Below are 19186 nucleotides of genomic sequence, written 5' to 3'. Positions count from 1 at the left end.
TAACAGATTGATATTTGATAATGGCCTTACTAAAACGAATTAACAAATATACACTGGGTTAACGGCAGTGATATTTATTTCAACTCACCCCTAAAATTCACTATACTTTTCATCTTTTATCACAATAATACTGTACAAAGAAAGAAAAAAAGGTTCAAATCCTATAATTACAAAATCACCTGGGAGAGATTTCAATTGCTAGAACAGCAGGCCTCAAATAAAGTGCAACTGTAAGGCTTCATTTCATAAATATGTAATCCTACCTCCTGCTCAAGAACAGGCTCACCGTCAATTGAGAAAAACCCTGGGAATTGAAGTGCTGTGTCAACTAGACGATGCCATGTCATCCCTTCTGCAGGCGGCGGTAGACTAACATTCTCCGATCGGCTAGATGCATTAAAGGCCATATACACATCACCTTTAATATGAGATGACTCAGAGTTCAACTGGCTCTCAGATTTGTCAGTCTTCAACCTCACAGCCAGGAACTTGTAGGATGCATCTTCCCATCTTGGTGGAGACAGGTCACTTCCGTACCAGTCAATGTTTTCTTCTTTCAGAAAGTTCCGCTGCTGAAGCAGGTCACTTCGCTTCAGTCTAAATGAACTCAAAAATGAGATGAATTGTTTGGTTTGAATACCAAAACCTGTTGCCATAGTATTCCAATTGAAAAGTTTCCGATCAGCATATGAAGGGGAGCCTCCGGATGATTGGCCACATTCATCCCCCATGTTTAGAATAGGAACACCCAGTGAAAGATACAAAACAAAGAGAAAATTACGTATTTGTTTAAGTCTTCTTTCAAGGACAGCAGATCTTTTTGTAGGTCCTTCTTCCCCACAATTCCAACTTAATTCGGTAGCTAGCTGGTCACTACTGAAGCTAACCAGGTCCACAAGGGGAAGGCCAGAGTTCCTCGCAATAAAATTGAAAGAATAAGCTGGGCCTCGTCCATCTGAAAAGACATCTCCACTCCCACAAAGCCGGGTTGCAAGATAGCTGAGAAGACCCTCACCTCTCAAAAAATTCCTCACATCGTTACAGAATCTTGTATTTACTTCTGCCCATCTTTTCCAATGAGGAAAATGAATTTCCTTTGGTACCACATCATGGGGACCAGAGCAATCTGCAATGATTTTCACCTTTGAGAGGAGGGGATCGAAAGCAATTGCTTCAACCAAAGGAGGGCGAGACAAATACTCACCATGAAAACCTCTCAAAAGAGAGGAAGCATTTATGAAACAGAAACCATCTATATGAAACTCGGTCACCCAATACCTCAGACTATCCAAAATCAGCTGTTGAACTATGGGATGATTACACTTCAAGACATTCCTAGTTTTCAAGTCTTCAACCTCTTTCCCATAGTAATAGGATAAATCATCTATTCCTTGCAATGCTCCACCATCAGCAGTATGGGTGTAAACAACTTCCAGTAAAACCTCTATCCCATTGGCATGCAACTTCTTCACCATTTCCTTCATAGAATTAATCGCAGCTATACAGGCACCGGAAGGTCCATGTAGGGGCATTGGCGAGAAGAAATGACATGGGAAATATGGTCCTTTTTGTTCATCAAATGGAAATATTGGCTCTAATAAGACTGCATTCAAGCCAAGATCTTTCAAATGGTGTACCTTCTCAGTTAAACCAGAGAAGGTCCCAGCTACTTCAGTTAGTAGCTGACTAGACTTGTGCTTAGTAAAACGATTCACATTCAACCGATAAACCATTAGCTTTTCCATTGGTAAGTTCAAACAAACATCACCATCCCAGTCAAAAGCAGGTTCCTTGCATGGTTGTCCAAGGTATGTTGAAAGCAATCCTGACTCAGGATGAATAGGAATGGAATTCTGGATAACTTTAGCATATGGATCCAAAAGAACACGCTCTGCATGAGACTTATGTCTGTTTCCCTGACTAACAGCCCACTTGCATCGATAGCAGTAGCTCACAAAATTCCAGGAGCTTTCCATTGAGGCATGCCACACATCACCTGATCGATTGACATAGGGATCAAGATCAAGCTCCAAAGCAGGTTCTTCTGCTTTGATGTCATCATACAAGCATAGGACCACACTTTCTGCATTTCTTGAAAAGATAGCAAAATTGATGGTATCATCAGTTGGAAAGGAGGGACCCAATGGAGCAGGAGAACCAGCATTGAAACCAACTGGCACACAAAAACTTGCCTTCAGATGACTCCTGATTTCTAAGTCACTTGAATCAGAGCCTAATGGAGACTTCAGCAAGAATGAGAGATAGAAGGGGGTTTGTTTTGCCTCAAACTCCAATTCAACTACAAATCTACCTAAAGAATTCTGCATAAATGGGGTTTCAATCATCTTGGTTTTGGCATCTGGAACAGGTTGTTGAGATTCCAGAGAAATGAAATTTGATGAATCAGATCTGTACACACCCCAAATCAGTACCAGCCTATTGTCACCACTGCTTAGTTGCAAGGATATAACTTCGATCTTCACTTCATATTTGACATCTGCTTTTCTAATAAAAACATTCACCAGACCGCCAAGTTCTGTCCTAAATAGATAAGTGGACATCTTCTTGAGTTCATCAACTTCAGTACTCGTAGTAAATATCTGCTCAGTTTGGTCAACAGAAACTCGTGATGCAGCAAACACTCTTAAATTAATATCTCGATTAGTTTTTACAACATTCTTAGAAGCTTCTCCACACAAAAGTTTTCTTTCGACAATTATTCTCCCAGGTACCTGCGTAAGTTTTGATTTACAGATATAATGTGGGGCAGCAGTTAATTTAGATGATTGTATGGCTCCACAGCAGGGCCGTATTGCAAGTGATAGAGGAAGAGTTGCCATCTATTGTTGTAAAAGCAGATCACCCGGAACCAGAAAGCAGAACAAAACCCTTGCAAACAAGGAGGAGATTTTCCTACTGAATTTGAAAAGATGTTCTGTTTAGAATTTGCAAATATATTGGCTGTATTCCCTGATAACCGGATCTTAAAGCAGTCTAAATATTCCTCGGATTTCACATAAAGGACCAAGTTTGATTCCCAATTGTGTCTATACAAAACTTTTAACAGTGTTTGGATGAAGATGGAAAATACAAATCCAGGCCTTTAAACATACATGTCAAATGAACATCACGATCATCAATATAATCCTAAAAATGTGCATATATGATTAACTTATTCAAAACTAAAAAATAAAAAAAATCATATGTATTGAGTAAGTACGATTTAACTTCCGAGTAATAAGTAGTTCATGAATAACAAATTAAAGAATACACAGATGAGAGAAAGAGGCAAATGTAGGATAATCACAGAGAATTAAGAGAAGAGAGTTGCGTTGAACTTACATCATTAAATGAGATTTTATGAGTTGATGAAAAAGCTGAGAGAGAAACTGATATTCCGAGGCATGATGATGATGATGAGGGAATTGGCAGTGGCACATGAAAGAGATGGCAAAGGAACTAAGAGACACAGGGATTCAGGATTTGTCTTCTTTGAAAAATAAATAAATAGCCACGCGAAGGAGTAAGGACCGCACAACACACCACTAATCGTAAAGCTTTGATTGATCTAATATGGATCGGATCCTGTTGGGTCGAAGCCCGAATATCCGGATCTTGGGTACCGAACCGAGTCGAATAATGTCACAAGTTGACATAATGAACTCACAAATCACGAACAATAACCACCCAGTGACTATTTGGTGGTGTTGGTAAAAGTGTTGTAGAGATGGCCACATCAAGAAGTGGCGGTGGAAGCAGCAGAGAAGGAACTGCGAAAGCGATGGTGAGCGATCAGATTTCTCAAGCCATACGGTCCACCTCCAATCTCCTCCACCTTATGCAGGACTCTTCGCCTTCTCAGGCATGCACCACCTCTTCTCTCTTTAATTTCATGCTCAAAGCATTTAATCCGATTATATATTAATATGAATTTCATGAGAATTGTTGCAATTTCCCGTAATTGTGATGAGGGGAACAATAATAATCAGCCTTATTTAGTATTTAAGTAGACAAATTTTAATGTTAATTCTTTACGATTGAAGAAGATTTTTGGTAGCAATTATTGAGATGAGCCGTCTCTAGATAATGTTTTCTTCCCAGTTTCTTATGGGTCATCATAAAACTAGTACTGCCATCACCAGACACAAGTCTCAGCCTAAAAAGATTTCGAAATACTAAAGGCAGGCAGTAAATCTCATAATTCGATTGACCCGGGGGAAAAAGCATCTAATGCAAGTGAGAAGACCATATGAAGGGAACTATAAGGGAAAACTTAACAACTGTATTTGTGTAAATCAAGAGCAATATGGATCTGTATTCTTTATTAATCATTTAGATGACGCGAATGGATTGTCAATGCAATTATGCAAGTGATTCAGCTCTGGGAAACGGACATTATTGCCAATTCTATGCAATTGTAAGTTAATAATACTCTGCACTATTGGCTAGAATGAACAGATCTGATAACTTAGTGGACCTATGAGTTGATGAACAATTCGGTCTCACTAGCATTAGTAAAGTTCTCAGCTTTTAAAGCTTAAGTTTGTTCCCATGTGATATTCTCTGGCCTGATAGTAAAATCGAAGTAAGGCATCTGGAAGAGAATTCATTGAATGAGTCTGTAAAGCCATATCGTTGTTAATTGCCCCCATCACTTTGGAGTTTTGGAACCCTGTTTGTTAGGTCTTTATTTCTGTCTTTGGTATATGCTATTGCCTCTGGTTAAACAGCAACTCTGAGACATGAGAAAAGCATCTCCTTTTATAGAAATTTTCTTTGTGTGTACTATTTGGCTCATTTTAAGGTTATAATATCTTGGAAATTTTTTAATAGAAGGTTCCAATTTCATTACATTTGGATTTTCTTAAGTTTCTCAGACATCCTTGTAAAAGTACATATACATGTAACATGTTCAAATAAACTCATATATTACATTCATTATCTGATTTGCAGGTCCAACTAATGAAGCTCCCGAAAAACCTTTTGGCAAAAACTTCCATGATTAAGAATACAGGGCAAGTATGTACACCATTTGTACGAAGATATATTTTTATTCTAGGTACCCAGGTGCAGGCCTTTTGATTGACCCCTTTTTGATACAGGTGTTAGAGCAGATGCCTCAGGTGATTTCTTCCCTGGATGCACATATGGAATATGGATTACAAAGGTTGCTTTTACATAAACCTTTGTTGTTTTAGGCATTGCTGATTTGTGTAACATGGTCTTCACTTTATACATCTAATGTTAGCGGAAATGTAATACCAATTCAGATAAACATGTTAATCTAAGTTGACGTTGCATTACCAGATCACGAGTCACAAGAGTGTTGCCAATTTAGTTTTCTTGTATATTTCATGTTGTAGTTCTTTAAGGTTTTAAAATTTAAAATTATAATTGATGATTTGATAATAAAGATCATGTAATTTTTTAACATTAGAAAAAGAAAAAACTGAGGATGGAGATTATGTGCAGAATATGATACAATTATGAAAGATAATAGTTCGTGAATAACAATGAATGTAACTTCGGGGAATTTATGCCAATTGCTTGAGTTTGACCCTATGAATCCATTGTGCCATTTAGCTTTATTCTACTTACAAATAACAATTGACTAGTCTTATCAATCATATTCTGCATATGTGCGTGTCTGTGTGTATTTAAATACAATGGAAATGATGTGGAAACATAATAACACTAGTAATTTATTGGCATGACGTTTTGCAACAGTTGCATTCTAAATACTTTAATGGGTACCTTAATTTCTTACTTGAGAACTGTTAATAAACTCGATGGCTTGCTGCTTTTGACTTTCTTTCTGAATTTGGCTACCATTCACAGTGTTCCTCATCTGAAACCTGTAGCCCAACTACTTGCAAATATGGAGAGCTCCCAACTTAGTTCTCTCTCTCAAGCTCATCTAGCTCTAAAGGTATTTACATCACCTCTCTCTCTCATGACTAATGACTGCAAAATTTATGTAAAAAACGAGTCATTCACTATATGCTGGACTTGTGACAGTCAGAGTTATTCTCATCAATAGTCCATTATTGATTCCCCATTTAATAATTGCTTTAAAATTCAGTACTAAGTGATGTCTCTTTGCTGCATTTCTTTTCACATGAACCTGGGCTGGTAAACCAACCTGCAGGGGTGGATTTACCGGTCCATTTTGCAGAGTTCTTTAATAGCACCTAAGGACTATCCTTTTATTGCAAATTCAAGTCTAATGCTCTTAAGTCACATTTATTTGTTTCAACTTCATTTTATTGCAGGAACCTGAGTTAGAAAATCATCATAAAGAGGTGGAGTGACCGACCAAACTTTGGAGCCATTCTGCAGAGTTCTTTGTTGGCACGTTAAGACTATGACTTTAATCACGCCAAGCCTCCAAATTCAAGATTAGAGGAATTGTTTTGTCGTGGAGCCAGATTGACTCAGAATCAACCATAGGACACTTAGGAGGTAACGAAAGAATGGTCCATCTTTTGGACACATTGTGTCATATCTCATAATATGCCCCCATCTTGTGGTCCCATGATACACTGAATGTAGTAGAGAACATAACTATCTTCATTTTTTTTTCTCCTAGCCCTTGATACACGTTTTACCTTATACAAAAAAGGCTGCATGATGAATTGACTAAAAAATGGAAATCTAGCATCACTTTCCTTCATTGTGGATTGTTCCAAGTCATCGTGAAGCACATTGTGATGAGCAGATTCCATAATTTATGGTGCAAAAGTTATATTTTATCTTGTTTTCACATTGAGATAGTCTTGCTTGCTTGACATGGCAGTGTAAAGAGTATGCATTGTGAAGCCACCGCCAGGGAAAATGTTGACGAAGACTTTGACAAAAAGTCTGGCTTGGACTGGATTCTTTTCGTGTTTTCTCTAATAATGTCGATGCAATATTAAACTAACCTCCCAGGCTGAGGATAGTTTAGATTGTTGTTGTCCAAACATGCACAATCGATTGTAGTTTCTTATGAACAAGAAAACTTGGATGATTGATTGATTGATTAAAGTAGGCCTAACCTTTGTGCTATGGACCAGGTTTGAGTCACATTTGAAGATGGGTTCAATGATCACCATGATCCAAGTTATGAAAGTAGCATCAATGTGTTACGGTGGCATGATGTTGATGTTATGCAGATATAGCATTAATGGCACCTACTAACTGTTAATTACACCATTTTATAAATATAACTTTATGTAGACGAAAGACTATTCGTATTTTTACCAAACTTTGGGGGACAGTTTTAAGTTTATGATATGATGCTTTTTAGTGTAAACTCAAAATTAAGTAGAAACTTTAACAGTTTTGATAAGTACGTAACTTTATATGCTAAATGATGCTGTTAAATATAACCACAAACTTCAAAATCATAAAATTTGAGCCATATTGAATGAGATCTTATTATAATTAATTAATTAACTCTTATCTCATGCTTCAACTTAAACACATGTAAATATTGTTTTTTCGTATGAAAAAATAAATAAATAAGAAAAAAATATTATTGTTTTCCCACATAGAAATTAATGGTCCAAAGAATCAAATGCCTTTGGCTGGATAACAAATTGAAGCCAGCCATCGTATGCTTTGACTAAAGTATATTTGAACGGTGTAGAATGCAGCGCAACACCACGCCACTTGCATTTGATTCTCCACGTGGCATAAGCCCATCAAAAGTACTATCAATTGGGACCACCGGTCAACGCGTAATTACTTTTCATTTTGACTTCACTTGTCAGTTGTCATAAGATACGTAACTAGTAACGTATTCTGCTAGTTCATATTATATGATATATTCTAATATTTTTGATATATTATTTACTATCACCCTAATTACATTAATGGGTTTATACATACAGAAATATTTATAGACAGTGAAAATATTAACTCCTTAAATGAAATTATTTCTTATTCATCATAATTATTTTCTGCCTGTTTGGTAACATCCAAATTTCACAACACAAAATAGGTTAAATATGATTTTATAAAGAAAATAGTATCATGATACATACCATCATCAATTAACTGCAAATAAATGATATTAAATATTCATTCCCAAAAAGTAGTAGAACCATTCATTGTATTTGTATTAAGTCAATGCGGAAGGTCAGCAAAATTCAATGCTCCAAACAATAACATTGTATTTACAAAAAAAAAAAAAAATTTACCACATTTTTATAGAAAATGAGGTGGCAAAAATAAAATTTATTATATTTATTTTTTATCACATTATTTTATAAGAAGATTTTTGTAAGATTTTTTTATTTTTTTTTATAAGTATAACATTATTTATATCTAAAATATTTTTAAAAAAAATTGATGTGAAATTGGTGGTGTGGCAGTCTGCCATCTCACTTTCTATTTATAAAGCCACAGTATCGACCTTCCTGGTATAAATACATAGGTAGTACATTCCTAGAAAATGTGAAGAGTAAAGAGAAAAAAAAAGATAGAGATCAAGAACCAGTGAAGGTTGTTTAGTAGCAGCCACCACCACAAAGTGTGAGCTGAAATTGCTGAGAAGCCGCTCGCTCACCCTTTCAAATTTTTAACATTTACATACAAACCCAAATCCATTCTCCATTCACTATTATGGCTTCCCTCACTCTTCCTTCTCCTTCACAAGCTTCCTCTTCTTCTTCTTCTTCTTCATTTTCTTCCTCTTTCTTACGTCGCTCTTCTCTCACCCATGCAACTCTCTCTTTTAATGAATCTCGCCGCCGAATTCATTTATCTAACGCCGTTGTAAGTTTACATGTCTTTTCTTTTAATTTTAAATATGGTTGAATAAACGGATGGTTTAATTGTTTTTCTTTTTTTTAATAACTTCTTTTACATATGATTATTATCTTTCTGTGACTGTGAGTCAGCAGTGTGTATGTTTCACACTACAAACCTTTCATTTTTGTTGTTATTATGCAATTATGGAATCTGGGTTTTGTTTGTTTTGAAGGAAAATATTTTTCGTTTGAAGGTAAATTTTTGTCTTGAAAATATGAACTTGGTTGGATTTCTTTCCCTTTAAATTAAATAATTTTGAAAATTTGTGCTCATTGTAATTTTTGTTTAATGTGGCAGAGATGTGACCTGTCTGAGCAATTGAGTTTTCCTAATGGAAAGCCAAATATTCCTATTCTTAATGAACGAACGCTGCCCAAATTTTTGGAATCAGCACGAATGGAGAAAACAGTCAGCAGAACTAATACCAGGCTAAAATTATTTTCTGGCACAGCGAATCCTGCACTTTCTCAGGTACTTAATTGCATTTCTGTATGCTTTAAGAATACTGTTTCTGGTTGCTCTTGTTTTAACGGTATTGGTGTTAGACAACTGTGAAAAGTAATTGTAGTTTGTTATTGCCTTGTATGGGGCTTATGTCGTTGGTGAATAATGAATTTAATGTGGGCCCATGAATCTATTTGGTTTCATTATAATGTCGGATCTCATTGAAATCGTGAAAGAAGTGATAAAAGTATTTTCAGTTCATGTACTAGCTGTTGTTATTGCAAACAAAGTTGCTAGTTTCCGCAATTAAGTGAATTTGGTTTAAACAATTTGGCAGAATGTACGAGGTCATTTCCTCTAATTATTTGTAAAGTGTGAATTGAATGAGTTTAGTTTTCCTTGTAGTTGTGTATTATGCATCAGTTTTGATGACCTTGTCTTTCCTTTCTAAGAGTTAACAAAACCGAGGAATTTTACACATCTGACTATCAACCTTTGTATTTATTGTATCCAAAAAGGTGATATTCATCTTCAAGTTTTAAACATGCAAACCACTAATTAAATCACTAAATCATCAAAAAATTTGGTCTCAGTAGACCCTATTACCTAATTTTTCAAATGGTGTGTCATTTTTGTCAAGATGCCATCGATTTTCATTGCTTATTATTTTTTTCAAAGTTATAAGAATCAGAAGCTCATACAGGGTATTCTATTCAATTCTGAGCGTGCTACACAGTAACACAGTATACATTGTTCTCATGTTTACATGTCATTCTCTCTTTTATAACCTTTTCTTGTAAGTTTCTTATAAAAGTTCCATCACATTCATTGTCTGAATACTCTCTGTTATTTTGCTCTAGGAAATTGCTTGGTACATGGGCTTGGAATTAGGAAAGATTAACATAAAGAGATTTGCTGATGGCGAAATTTATGTTCAGTTGCAAGAGAGTGTTAGAGGCTGTGATGTGTTTTTGGTGCAGCCCACGTGCCCTCCGGCTAATGAGAATCTCATGGAGCTTTTAATAATGATAGATGCTTGTAGGAGAGCGTCAGCCAAAAATATTACAGCTGTGATTCCTTATTTTGGATATGCTAGAGCTGATAGAAAGGCAAGTATTATCTACTGTCCACTTTAGATGAAGATAGCAGAATTTGGTAGGATCCTCATTCAGATGATGTCCTAATCAATTTGATCCGCGCTTCTGCTATTCTTTTCTTGCTTGTTTTTAAAAAAAAAAAATGGAAGAAAACAATTGGAGTGAGTAGTTTTCATCTCGTAATGAGCATTGAAAATGACATTGCAAATAATTGGTGGCAGTAACTTTGAGGTTGTATTTTAAGCATGACAAAAATCTTAGGAAATATTTGAATTGTTATGTGTAAAAACTTATTTCTTATCTATACCATATGCTGAGTATACTTATTCTTTAAAGACTCAAGGACGTGAATCTATTGCGGCCAAACTTGTTGCAAATCTTATCACAGAGGCAGGTGCAAACCGTGTTCTTGCCTGTGATCTTCATTCTGGGCAATCTATGGGTTACTTTGATATTCCAGTTGACCACGTATACTGTCAGGTACTAGTGCACATCTTTCATTGTTGAATCTTACTGATTTATTGTTCACTGAATAGCCAGAAAAAGGATGTTTTATCATCTACTGACAGTTGTATTATTGTAGCCTGTGATCCTTGATTACCTGGCAAGCAAGACGGTTCCTTCTAATGACTTGGTAGTAGTTTCACCTGATGTTGGTGGAGTCGCAAGAGCACGTGCTTTTGCAAAAAAGTTATCCGATGCACCTTTAGCCATTGTCGATAAAAGGCGTCATGGACATAATGTTGCAGAGGTAATTACTGCAGCACAATTCTTCTCACTTTATTTTTTCTCTACTTCTACATTTGCTATTTGTGTAAAATATTAGAAGTCAGTTCTAGTTCTCTTCGTTGCAATTCTCTTATTTTGCCCCTCATAGATTCTTTCACCCCTCAAAATCACCCTTTGCAAACTATACTAAAACTTATCTGGCTTCTTGGTTTGATAGTGTTTCTCAAACGTTGATGATAAAGTTTTTCAGTTTAATGTGAAGAACAGTACACTGAATTAATTTTTTAAATGGAATTGATATTTATCTATTTTTTGTGGGGATTAAAGACATGCCTAAGTTTAAGGGAAACTTGTGTCCATTTGTTCTTTATTCTTTAGTATTTGAGTATAATTTTTATGTACTCATTATGCCTAATGTTATCTTTCAGGTGATGAACCTGATTGGGGATGTAAGAGGAAAAGTTGCTGTAATGGTGGATGACATGATTGATACTGCTGGTTAGTAAAGTAAAGTTGATGCCAAACTAGATCTTAAATTTTTTTGGTTGTGCGGGAGGGGGTGACATGAGCATGAATTTCTCCGATCACTGTATTTGTGATGGGGCTGATGTGGAATATATTATGATGGTTGAACTTATGAGTCAGTTCAGTAGTATTTGTATTTTGGTTGAGTCGTTGGAGAACTTCTTGCAATTAATTTATTTACTTTTTGTTCTCTTAGTTCCTGGGTTATATATCGTTATAGTTATTGTATCTGTTCCTGAATAAATAACTTTTATGTCTAATGCTTTCAATGAAATTTTTGGTTATACCTGTTGCTTTTTGGATATGGAAAATTGTGTTTAACATCAAGGTTTTTGTGGGTCATAGGGACTATTGCAACAGGGGCAGCTCTTTTACATCAAGAAGGAGCTAGAGAAGTTTATGCTTGCTGCACGCATGCTGTTTTGAGGTACCAATTAAATTTGCAGCATTTGATAGCTTCTAATGATTTTCTAGAAGCATGGTAGGCACTTCAAGTATTATTGGACAGTTGCTTAAATCTCACTTGATTAACTTCACTGACTTTGAGCCTATTGGATCATCACTTTCTGAACAATTTGTATAGTTGAGGTTCTATTTATTCTGCTTAGAACTCAAGACTGAATAACTAGTGATTTAGCTGCATTTATGTTGAAAGCATGATAAAGGCTGCCTTTATCTTTTCAATTTTCTGTGGGAACTATTAGGAAACCCTCTGTGATTTTGCCTGTGGAGGCTCTAGTTTGATCCTGACTGAAGTTGCAGTCTAGTACTGGCTTCCAACTCTGCCCTGAGATATGCTTAAGACCATCATGTTGGTGTTTGTTTCGTCTTTGGGTGGAAGTTAGAGGATATTCCATTAAATTGATACTTTCTAGTCCTGGTTTGATTTTTATGTATAAGCTATAAAAAATGCCATTAGTTGGTGTTGGTTCCACCCAAGCTGGTATTGGTAGGATGATCTTGAAATCTGATAACAGTCAGACACATATCTATGGACTTGATATCTTTTATCAGTCAAATTCATATTTATGCAAATTCTATAGTTTTGAGATGTATGGTTGATTATACACTTTTTATATAGATATATTTGCGGTGGAGATATTATATAATGAATTTACATATTCTTCTGTCACAGCCCTCCTGCAATAGAGAGGTTGTCCGGTGGTTTGTTTCAAGAGGTGATAATTACAAACACGCTTCCATTAGCAGATCAGAACTACTTCCCGGAATTGACAGTACTTTCAGTAGCAAACTTATTGGGGGAAACCATATGGCGTATTCATGATGATTGTTCCGTTAGTAGCATTTTTCAGTGATGAAGGATAGCTCCTTCTAAATATTATACAGGTCTTTAGACATATAACCTAATCTTGGGTATATCAAAACGGAGATATACAATTTCTCATTTCATTTCCTCCGAATGCTTTTTAACCATAGAATTTTTATTTTGGTTTATTTCACCCCCCTTTTTTTTTTCTCTTTATACATTTTTTCTTGGTCTTATTACTAAGATATTTAGTTTGCGCAAGATGAATTGCTATCTGTTTGGCTAGTATTGCCATGTAATCTCCCTTCTAAAAGAAAAAAAAAATTATATATATATAGAGTTAGTGAAAACCTTTTAGCCCATGTTTTTTATTTTCCTGTTGATTGATGGTTACACTGTTGAACTTGCCAACTAACCTTTGAATTTTTTCTTCCATTTTGTGTTTGTGTGGCGATCTTCTTTTGCTACATACAGATTATGTATTATAAATTTTTAACATCCATTTGATGAATTATTTTTAAGAAAGTAAAAGTGGAAGCAATTGTCGTTGGAGGTTAAATTTATTCTTGGAATAATTTGTTTTACTAATTTCTCTTTACAAAATAAAGACTTAAACTTACTTTAAACTTTTTAAGTAACCAGTGGTTATAGTTATTATACTTGTACTTCAAAATAAAGACTTGTTACTAACCACCATTGAAATATCTATTATACTTATTTATATAAAAAAATTAAAATAGTGAATTTAAAGTTATAAGTTTATTCAATTCTATGATTATATTCAAAATTTATTTTATATTTAAAAGTTGTTAGAGAAGATTTTGTTGGAATTTTCGAAATAAGAAGTCACTGATAATTATCCATTTATATCAGGCCGCGTGAAAAAAATTAAAAAAAAAATATATATATATATATATATATATATATATATTCTTTTTTAAGGATTTAGTATTAGGGTTTCTGAATGTACGCACCACGCAGGGCGGCTCGCTTCTTTAAAAGCCCTTGTTGTCGCCCCCATTAGTCGTCTCTCACCCTCTGTCTACATTTTCAATTTCTCTTCAACACGTTCTAGTTATTGCTCAAAGAGCTATCTGTTTCTGCCATGAATTTTGTTTTTTCGAATTTTTAGAAAAGTCATGCTGTGATGAAATCTCTGCTGTGTACCGTAGACGGATCTCTATTGGATCTGTCGGTGACGGTAACACATCCCTCTAAGAAGTTCTGAGCTGACCCTTTTGTCTGTAACTTCATGTTTTGCTTGTACTTTGGTTTTGATTATGATATCGACTTTTTCTGTTTTGATTGTGTATCGGGTTTTCTTGTGTTTCATTGGAGGGGAAAAGCGAGGTGACGATAGAAATTCATTAGTCTGTCAATCCACTGAACTACGGTGTGATGTTACTGTGAATCCCGACAGGTTCTGATCGCTTTATTTTAATCCCTCTTAATCCCACAAATCTACCTATCTGGAAAGATCACTAGTGTCAATAATTGTTTTAGAGTTGATGGTAGTATGCTTTTTTATGGTTAATATATGGTGGGCAAGGGCAACTGATGAATCTCATATTATATAATGGGTAATTTGCGTCTGAAACTTTTCATTGATGCTATATCACCTTGGAGAACTGATGCCCGTATGCTACTTTCATATTTTGAATTTTTTTATTGAACTTTTTCACTTGTGTCTTGTGTGCAAGGATTGAGCTGCTTACAATAACAATTGATTGGATTTGTTTGTTCGTGGCACATACTTTTTGTTCAAAGAATTGAATGCTGATCCTATCTTAATCCCTGTAACTCCAATAAACTTGATTGGATATGGAAAAGAAAATCAATCTTCTTTTAGGTAGTTGAAATTCTGGACGAATTAGCTCCGGACTGATTAGTTGTGCTAAGACCAGTGATGATTTTTTGGTGAGATGTCTGATTTGTGAGAGCATGGTATTTGGGGCTGTAAAGAATTTGGCAAGTGATGAATGCTAATACAACTAATGGGTAATTTGCGTCTGAAATATTTGATTGATGCTAACACCTTGTATATCTGATGCCTTATTCTTTAACTATGTCGTCTGAAATTTTCCTAGTTCTTCCTATGATTTATAGGATAATATTCTAAAGTCATATATTAAGCTGAATATATGAATGGGATGAAATTGACGTGTGTACTGAAGTCATATTTTAATTGAACAAAGATCAACTTTTGACTGTTTCAATGTATTTATAAAATGCAATAGGTGTATCGTACATATAGATTTAAAATAACAAGAGAAATTGCAATCAGCCAGCCAGCCCTATTTCAGATTTGAAGTTTCAGGTGGCCCAATAAGTTCTTACCATCAAGTTTGCTGGCTACCATGAGTCTTATAAATTCCTCATTTGCAATACTCTTGTAAACAGCTTTGTCTTTTACTAGTTCTGGCAAAGGACCTAAGATTGTCTTCGTACTTGGACCATGAAATGCTGCTATTGAAAGGCGTTCCTTTTCTTGGTTCACAACAGCTCTGTGCTCTATACTCTTGTATACTCCATTGCTCATAATCTGCTTCAAGAAGAATGCAGTTAATTCTCTTTTACCAGGGTTGAAATTAAAGTCAATGTATTATGAGATTGGTATATAATTTACCTCAATGATGTCGCCGACGTTGATAATGAACGCACCTGGGATAGGTGTAATCGGTACCCATTTATCATTTTTCTTTATTTGTAAGCCCTGAACTTCGTTCACTTGGATCAACAGGGTCAATCCAGTGGCATCAGAGTGTGTTGTTAGACCCATAACCTTGTCTGCCTCTACACAAGGTGGATAGTAGTTCATTCTTACCCCTTGTGTTCCACCTTCAAACAGGCTTGTAAGTTTCTCGGATTCAACCCCCAAATTTTTTGCCATAAACTTTAACAGACAAATTGTAACCTCTTGTAGCTGTGAAGAGTATTTATCCAGGGTTGCTCTAATATAAAGTAAAATGATAAACAGATACATATATCAGATTGTTGGCAGAATTTTGAGCTGCTAGAAGTTAAAAGAGCTCTGAAGAATAAATTAGGTGTCATTGATTTTACCTGAAAGACCTAGGAATTGTAGGCCAAAGTTTGGTATTTCTTAAAGAAAGTGGTTGTGCAATAAGAAAGAACATGTCGCCCCAATCTAGCTTCTGCTCATCGGATAAAACAAAAGCTTGGCCATAACCTTCTATGTTATTTGGCTGCTGAGCATATACCATCTTATCTTCCAATGGCAAACTAAAGAACTCGGCTATGTCGATCTTCATTATCTCAATTACTTCTTCTAATATCCCATGATTTATCAACTGTACTACATTATTTATCTCAGTTTAGTAGTTTTATATAAAAAAAAGGTTATTGATATCAGCAAATAACGAAAAATATAATACCTGGAAGAAGCCCCAGTCTTTGCAAGCCAAATGAAGTTTCATTAACTCGTCCTCATCCACAAGCTTGCTCATGTCTATGACAGGAATTTGAAGAGATTCATCAATGAGAACTTGTTCGGACTGACGTTCTGGTCGGATGTAGCGAGATGGAATGTGGTTCAAGTCATTAGAAGCAAGAGATTGGACATTTTCAACTGGTAGGGAACCACCGAAGTCGTTTCCCATTTCACTGATCACTGTCCACAATTCTTTTCTGGGATCTGGTATCTCTTTGTTCTATAGACACTACATAAATTATATATGGATCTTTGGATGATGCCTTGATTGGGCGGCAGTTGGCAGTGTCTTGTGAAAGTTTTGTGTCCATTGCTAAGGGAATCAGAGACTTCCCTTGTCCAATATCGTCAATATCAAAGCCCAATGAGCAAATATGTAATGGTAAGTTGTCTACGTCAATCAAAAACTGATTAAGACTACAAAACAATATCGACTCTCAGATGACCAAATGGCCTCAAGCCGTCTTGTATACGTCTTCAAATGCTATAAAACACACAATAAACACCAATGAGTAATGGAAAAAGTTAATTGAATTGGTCATTCAAACCGCTCTTCCGTTATTTAAATGTCTGTGACGTATGTTTTAAGCACTTGTCTCTAAATCAAGTATAAATACTAGCTTTGTTTTTTCGGCAACCGCAAGGAAGAATAAAGTTTCTCGAACCTGTAGCTTATGAGGCTGTTATAAATTATAATCAAAAGCCCATAAACTTGTATTAATTTGTTAATATACAATATGTAGAATAGATTACTTTAGGTACAGTATCTTACTGCACAGGTAACATTACCAGCTCCTTGTAACCAGGAATAAGAAATAAAAATTAGAGAATACAATTACATAAATACTGTTTGGAGAAAATTTATTTCACAACCTAGGTATTGATAAACCTACAGTTCTTCCTAATTTCTCCTTCGTGTCCAGTGAGTACATTAATGTTGCCCATCTTGATGATAGAATTGACATATTTAGCAAAGAAAAGGTCTTGATCAGCTGCATAAGCCCACACCTGCTTTATTATCTCTCCTTCATGGTCTTGAGTAACGAAAGTATTATCAGAAAATAACAATCCTCTCCCTTGCAGAAGGTTAATATAATAATGGTTGTCAAACCTTGTTGGAGTGGTATAATCAAGAGGTGTGAGTTGATTATCGTTTCCTGATTCTGGGCATATGGACTCTAGGATTCTTCTAAAAGTTCTATATCTTTTGTATTTATCATATCGTTCTTCCATGGTGATGTCGTAGATTCTTTGCCTGAAGCTCAAACATCTTGCCCTCCCCATTGTGTGGCTACCTGTTGCAATGCCAAAACAAATTTTACTAATGCATTCAGTTAATCATCCCCATTGTTAGATATTGTAAGCATTGAAAATTGCTAATACTTTAGTTAATTAAGAAATTTTCCATGAGTAGTTGTTTGTTGTTGACCTGACAAAGTAACCAAATCTCGAATGTCAAGGCCTTGCACTTTAAAATTTTCAATAAGAATTTCGAGGGAGGAATTTGGCGAAGGAATGTACAGGTTGGCACCATCGAAGCTTGCTTTCAGTGAGTCTCTTCTGCCAAGAGGAACCCCCCATGTTGGTCCACCTCTCTGATATCCAGAACAAAAAAATTTATATATCTATCTTGTGAATTGCCTTTACAAAAATAAAAATTATATAAGATACAGAGAAGAATGAAAGATTAATTGTAGCCTCTACCAATGAATCATGACATTTAAAATTAAGATGACAGAACAGAAGTACTTGAGAAAGATGGAGAAGAAGTTTAAATAAACACATACCAAAACAACGGAATCACGTGCAGCCAAAGCTAGAATATCAGCACATGAGACTGTATATGGACATGCTTCTTCCAAATTATACTTGATCTTATCAATAACTTCGAATCCACGCAGAGAGTTAAAGTTAGGCCCTGCAAGCTTTTCACTCACCATTGCCCCATAGCTGTCAAGAAGAACCGATCCATCGCAACCCTATAACAGAAACTCCACAAAATCAACATAACTTACACCCGATACTTTGATATATTTATTAAAATAATTATAATGGAGAGTGAGATCGAGATAGATAACCATGACAAAGCAATCATGAAAATGTAAGCGAACGAGTGAGGCGGCCATTCGAGGATCTTTGAGCACCGCATTCTCAACATTACGTCTCACGATCTCTTCTGCTAAGGGGCACGTCTCTTTGTAGTAATCAAGAAAAAGAAGATCATCACTCAAAGTATTCGTTCCACGCAAAACAAACAATAGAATCATGATGATAAAGAATGCCCTTGAGATCTCCATTGGTGATGGTGATGATGATGGTGAGATACAATTAATATCAAGAACAGAAATTAATGCATGTGAAAATTAATGTATAAGATGTGGTTCATGTTTGAGTGTGTATGCATGGTGAAGAAGAATATCAGAACTAAATCTCTATTATTATAAGGTACAGACCTTGAAAATGATGTTTTCTTGTTCCGTTTTTTAATCTTAAATTTTTAAAACCAACTTATCTTAAACAAATCCTTTTGATTTTGGGTTTTAATCAAAGCTGATGCAACTAACTCAACCTAACTAAATAAAAAAAGAACGTAAGGACAAATGGAATAATAAATACGTTATAGTTTCTTACAAATGCAGGTCCTATCGGCATGTTTGAATCTTTGGATTGGCATCGATTTTCTCACCTGAATTTGGACGACGGTGTTATGCTTTAATAACCAAAAAATATGTTTAACAAATGGTTCCCTCATAGTCATAAGTGGGTAAGTAGTTGTTGAAACTTTAAAGCCATTACGTCTTTCCCTTCCAGTATAAGGATATATATATATATATACACACACACACGGGGAAAAGAATAGGCCGTCATCATTACAGA

General features: G+C 35.4%; 5 protein-coding genes and 4 non-coding genes across 14 annotated transcripts; 6 read left to right on the top strand and 3 right to left on the bottom strand.

Annotated features, from left to right (window-relative positions):
- Positions 1-73: 73 nt before the first annotated feature.
- On the bottom strand, positions 74-3581 carry LOC116138417 (isoamylase 2, chloroplastic). Of its 5 annotated transcripts, XM_031424136.1 has the most exons (3): positions 3343-3579; positions 1205-2732; positions 74-1126 (listed from the first exon to the last, which is right to left on the bottom strand). In XM_031424136.1, exons 2-3 carry the CDS (start codon positions 2559-2561, stop codon positions 192-194), a joined length of 2292 nt encoding a protein of 763 aa, XP_031279996.1. In that variant the 5' UTR covers positions 2562-2732; positions 3343-3579; the 3' UTR covers positions 74-191. The 5 variants fall into 5 exon arrangements, with proteins under 5 accessions (XP_031279996.1, XP_031279995.1, XP_031279994.1 ...); XM_031424135.1 differs by having other exon boundaries at positions 1205-3581; XM_031424134.1 differs by having other exon boundaries at positions 74-3101.
- Positions 3582-3654: 73 nt separating this feature from the next.
- Positions 3655-7111, top strand: LOC116138421 (tobamovirus multiplication protein 2B). The gene is made up of 5 exons (XM_031424138.1): positions 3655-3862; positions 4954-5019; positions 5103-5167; positions 5839-5929; positions 6273-7111. The coding sequence occupies exons 1-5, from the start codon at positions 3728-3730 to the stop codon at positions 6309-6311; spliced, it is 396 nt and encodes a 131-aa protein (XP_031279998.1). The 5' UTR covers positions 3655-3727; the 3' UTR covers positions 6312-7111.
- Positions 7112-8429: 1318 nt separating this feature from the next.
- Positions 8430-13191, top strand: LOC116138409 (ribose-phosphate pyrophosphokinase 1). Of its 2 annotated transcripts, XM_031424118.1 has the most exons (9): positions 8430-8760; positions 8969-8989; positions 9094-9267; positions 10101-10349; positions 10674-10817; positions 10921-11088; positions 11495-11564; positions 11937-12018; positions 12727-13191. In XM_031424118.1, exons 1-9 carry the CDS (start codon positions 8608-8610, stop codon positions 12905-12907), a joined length of 1242 nt encoding a protein of 413 aa, XP_031279978.1. In that variant the 5' UTR covers positions 8430-8607; the 3' UTR covers positions 12908-13191. The 2 variants fall into 2 exon arrangements, with proteins under 2 accessions (XP_031279978.1, XP_031279979.1); XM_031424119.1 differs by lacking the exon at positions 8969-8989.
- An 806-nt stretch (positions 13192-13997) lies between these two features.
- LOC116138434 lies at positions 13998-14090 on the top strand. The gene has a single exon (XR_004129293.1). It is a non-coding gene; the product is annotated as a small nucleolar RNA U61 (small nucleolar RNA).
- A 113-nt stretch (positions 14091-14203) lies between these two features.
- On the top strand, positions 14204-14289 carry LOC116138430. Its single transcript, XR_004129289.1, has one exon. It is a non-coding gene; the product is annotated as a small nucleolar RNA snoR14 (small nucleolar RNA).
- A 114-nt stretch (positions 14290-14403) lies between these two features.
- LOC116138432 lies at positions 14404-14498 on the top strand. The gene has a single exon (XR_004129291.1). It is a non-coding gene; the product is annotated as a small nucleolar RNA Z101 (small nucleolar RNA).
- Positions 14499-14821: 323 nt separating this feature from the next.
- LOC116138433 lies at positions 14822-14914 on the top strand. Its single transcript, XR_004129292.1, has one exon. It is a non-coding gene; the product is annotated as a small nucleolar RNA Z101 (small nucleolar RNA).
- Positions 14915-15084: 170 nt separating this feature from the next.
- On the bottom strand, positions 15085-16620 carry LOC116138361 (S-norcoclaurine synthase 1-like). Its single transcript, XM_031424070.1, has 5 exons — positions 16573-16620; positions 16254-16529; positions 15922-16169; positions 15485-15809; positions 15085-15400 (listed from the first exon to the last, which is right to left on the bottom strand). Exons 1-5 carry the CDS (start codon positions 16618-16620, stop codon positions 15158-15160), a joined length of 1140 nt encoding a protein of 379 aa, XP_031279930.1. The 3' UTR covers positions 15085-15157.
- A 398-nt stretch (positions 16621-17018) lies between these two features.
- Positions 17019-18744, bottom strand: LOC116138343 (peroxidase 20). Its single transcript, XM_031424059.1, has 4 exons — positions 18388-18744; positions 18097-18288; positions 17739-17904; positions 17019-17604 (listed from the first exon to the last, which is right to left on the bottom strand). The coding sequence occupies exons 1-4, from the start codon at positions 18604-18606 to the stop codon at positions 17183-17185; spliced, it is 999 nt and encodes a 332-aa protein (XP_031279919.1). The 5' UTR covers positions 18607-18744; the 3' UTR covers positions 17019-17182.
- Between the last annotated feature and the right edge of the window lie 442 nt (positions 18745-19186).

The sequence above is a fragment of the Pistacia vera genome, unplaced genomic scaffold, assembly GCF_008641045.1.
Source record: "Pistacia vera cultivar Batoury unplaced genomic scaffold, PisVer_v2 Contig340, whole genome shotgun sequence".
Classification (NCBI taxonomy): Eukaryota; Viridiplantae; Streptophyta; class Magnoliopsida; order Sapindales; family Anacardiaceae; genus Pistacia; species Pistacia vera.
Note: the sequence above shows the minus strand (reverse complement) of the source record. Positions and strands in the feature narration are given on the sequence as shown.

Bases quoted from the DNA above. Each gene is read 5' to 3' on its own strand.
- LOC116138417 (XM_031424134.1), bottom strand. From the start codon at position 2,840: ATGGCAACTCTTCCTCTATCACTTGCAATACGGCCCTGCTGTGGAGCC.
- LOC116138421 (XM_031424138.1), top strand. From the start codon at position 3,728: ATGGCCACATCAAGAAGTGGCGGTGGAAGCAGCAGAGAAGGAACTGCG. The intron at 5,020-5,102 runs GTATGTACACCA...TTTTTGATACAG, and splicing joins TGATTAAGAATACAGGGCAA to GTGTTAGAGCAGATGCCTCA. The intron at 5,168-5,838 runs GTTGCTTTTACA...TACCATTCACAG, and splicing joins ATGGAATATGGATTACAAAG to TGTTCCTCATCTGAAACCTG.
- LOC116138409 (XM_031424118.1), top strand. From the start codon at position 8,608: ATGGCTTCCCTCACTCTTCCTTCTCCTTCACAAGCTTCCTCTTCTTCT. The intron at 8,761-8,968 runs GTAAGTTTACAT...TTTGTTTTGAAG, and splicing joins TTCATTTATCTAACGCCGTT to GAAAATATTTTTCGTTTGAA. The intron at 10,818-10,920 runs GTACTAGTGCAC...GTATTATTGTAG, and splicing joins TTGACCACGTATACTGTCAG to CCTGTGATCCTTGATTACCT.
- LOC116138361 (XM_031424070.1), bottom strand. From the start codon at position 16,620: ATGGACACAAAACTTTCACAAGACACTGCCAACTGCCGCCCAATCAAG. The intron at 16,530-16,572 runs GCATCATCCAAA...TAGTGTCTATAG, and splicing joins CCAACTGCCGCCCAATCAAG to AACAAAGAGATACCAGATCC. The intron at 16,170-16,253 runs GTATTATATTTT...AATGTAGTACAG, and splicing joins AAGACTGGGGCTTCTTCCAG to TTGATAAATCATGGGATATT.
- LOC116138343 (XM_031424059.1), bottom strand. From the start codon at position 18,606: ATGGAGATCTCAAGGGCATTCTTTATCATCATGATTCTATTGTTTGTT. The intron at 18,289-18,387 runs GTTATCTATCTC...TTTCTGTTATAG, and splicing joins TTCATGATTGCTTTGTCATG to GGTTGCGATGGATCGGTTCT. The intron at 17,905-18,096 runs GTATGTGTTTAT...TCTGGATATCAG, and splicing joins CACGTGATTCCGTTGTTTTG to AGAGGTGGACCAACATGGGG.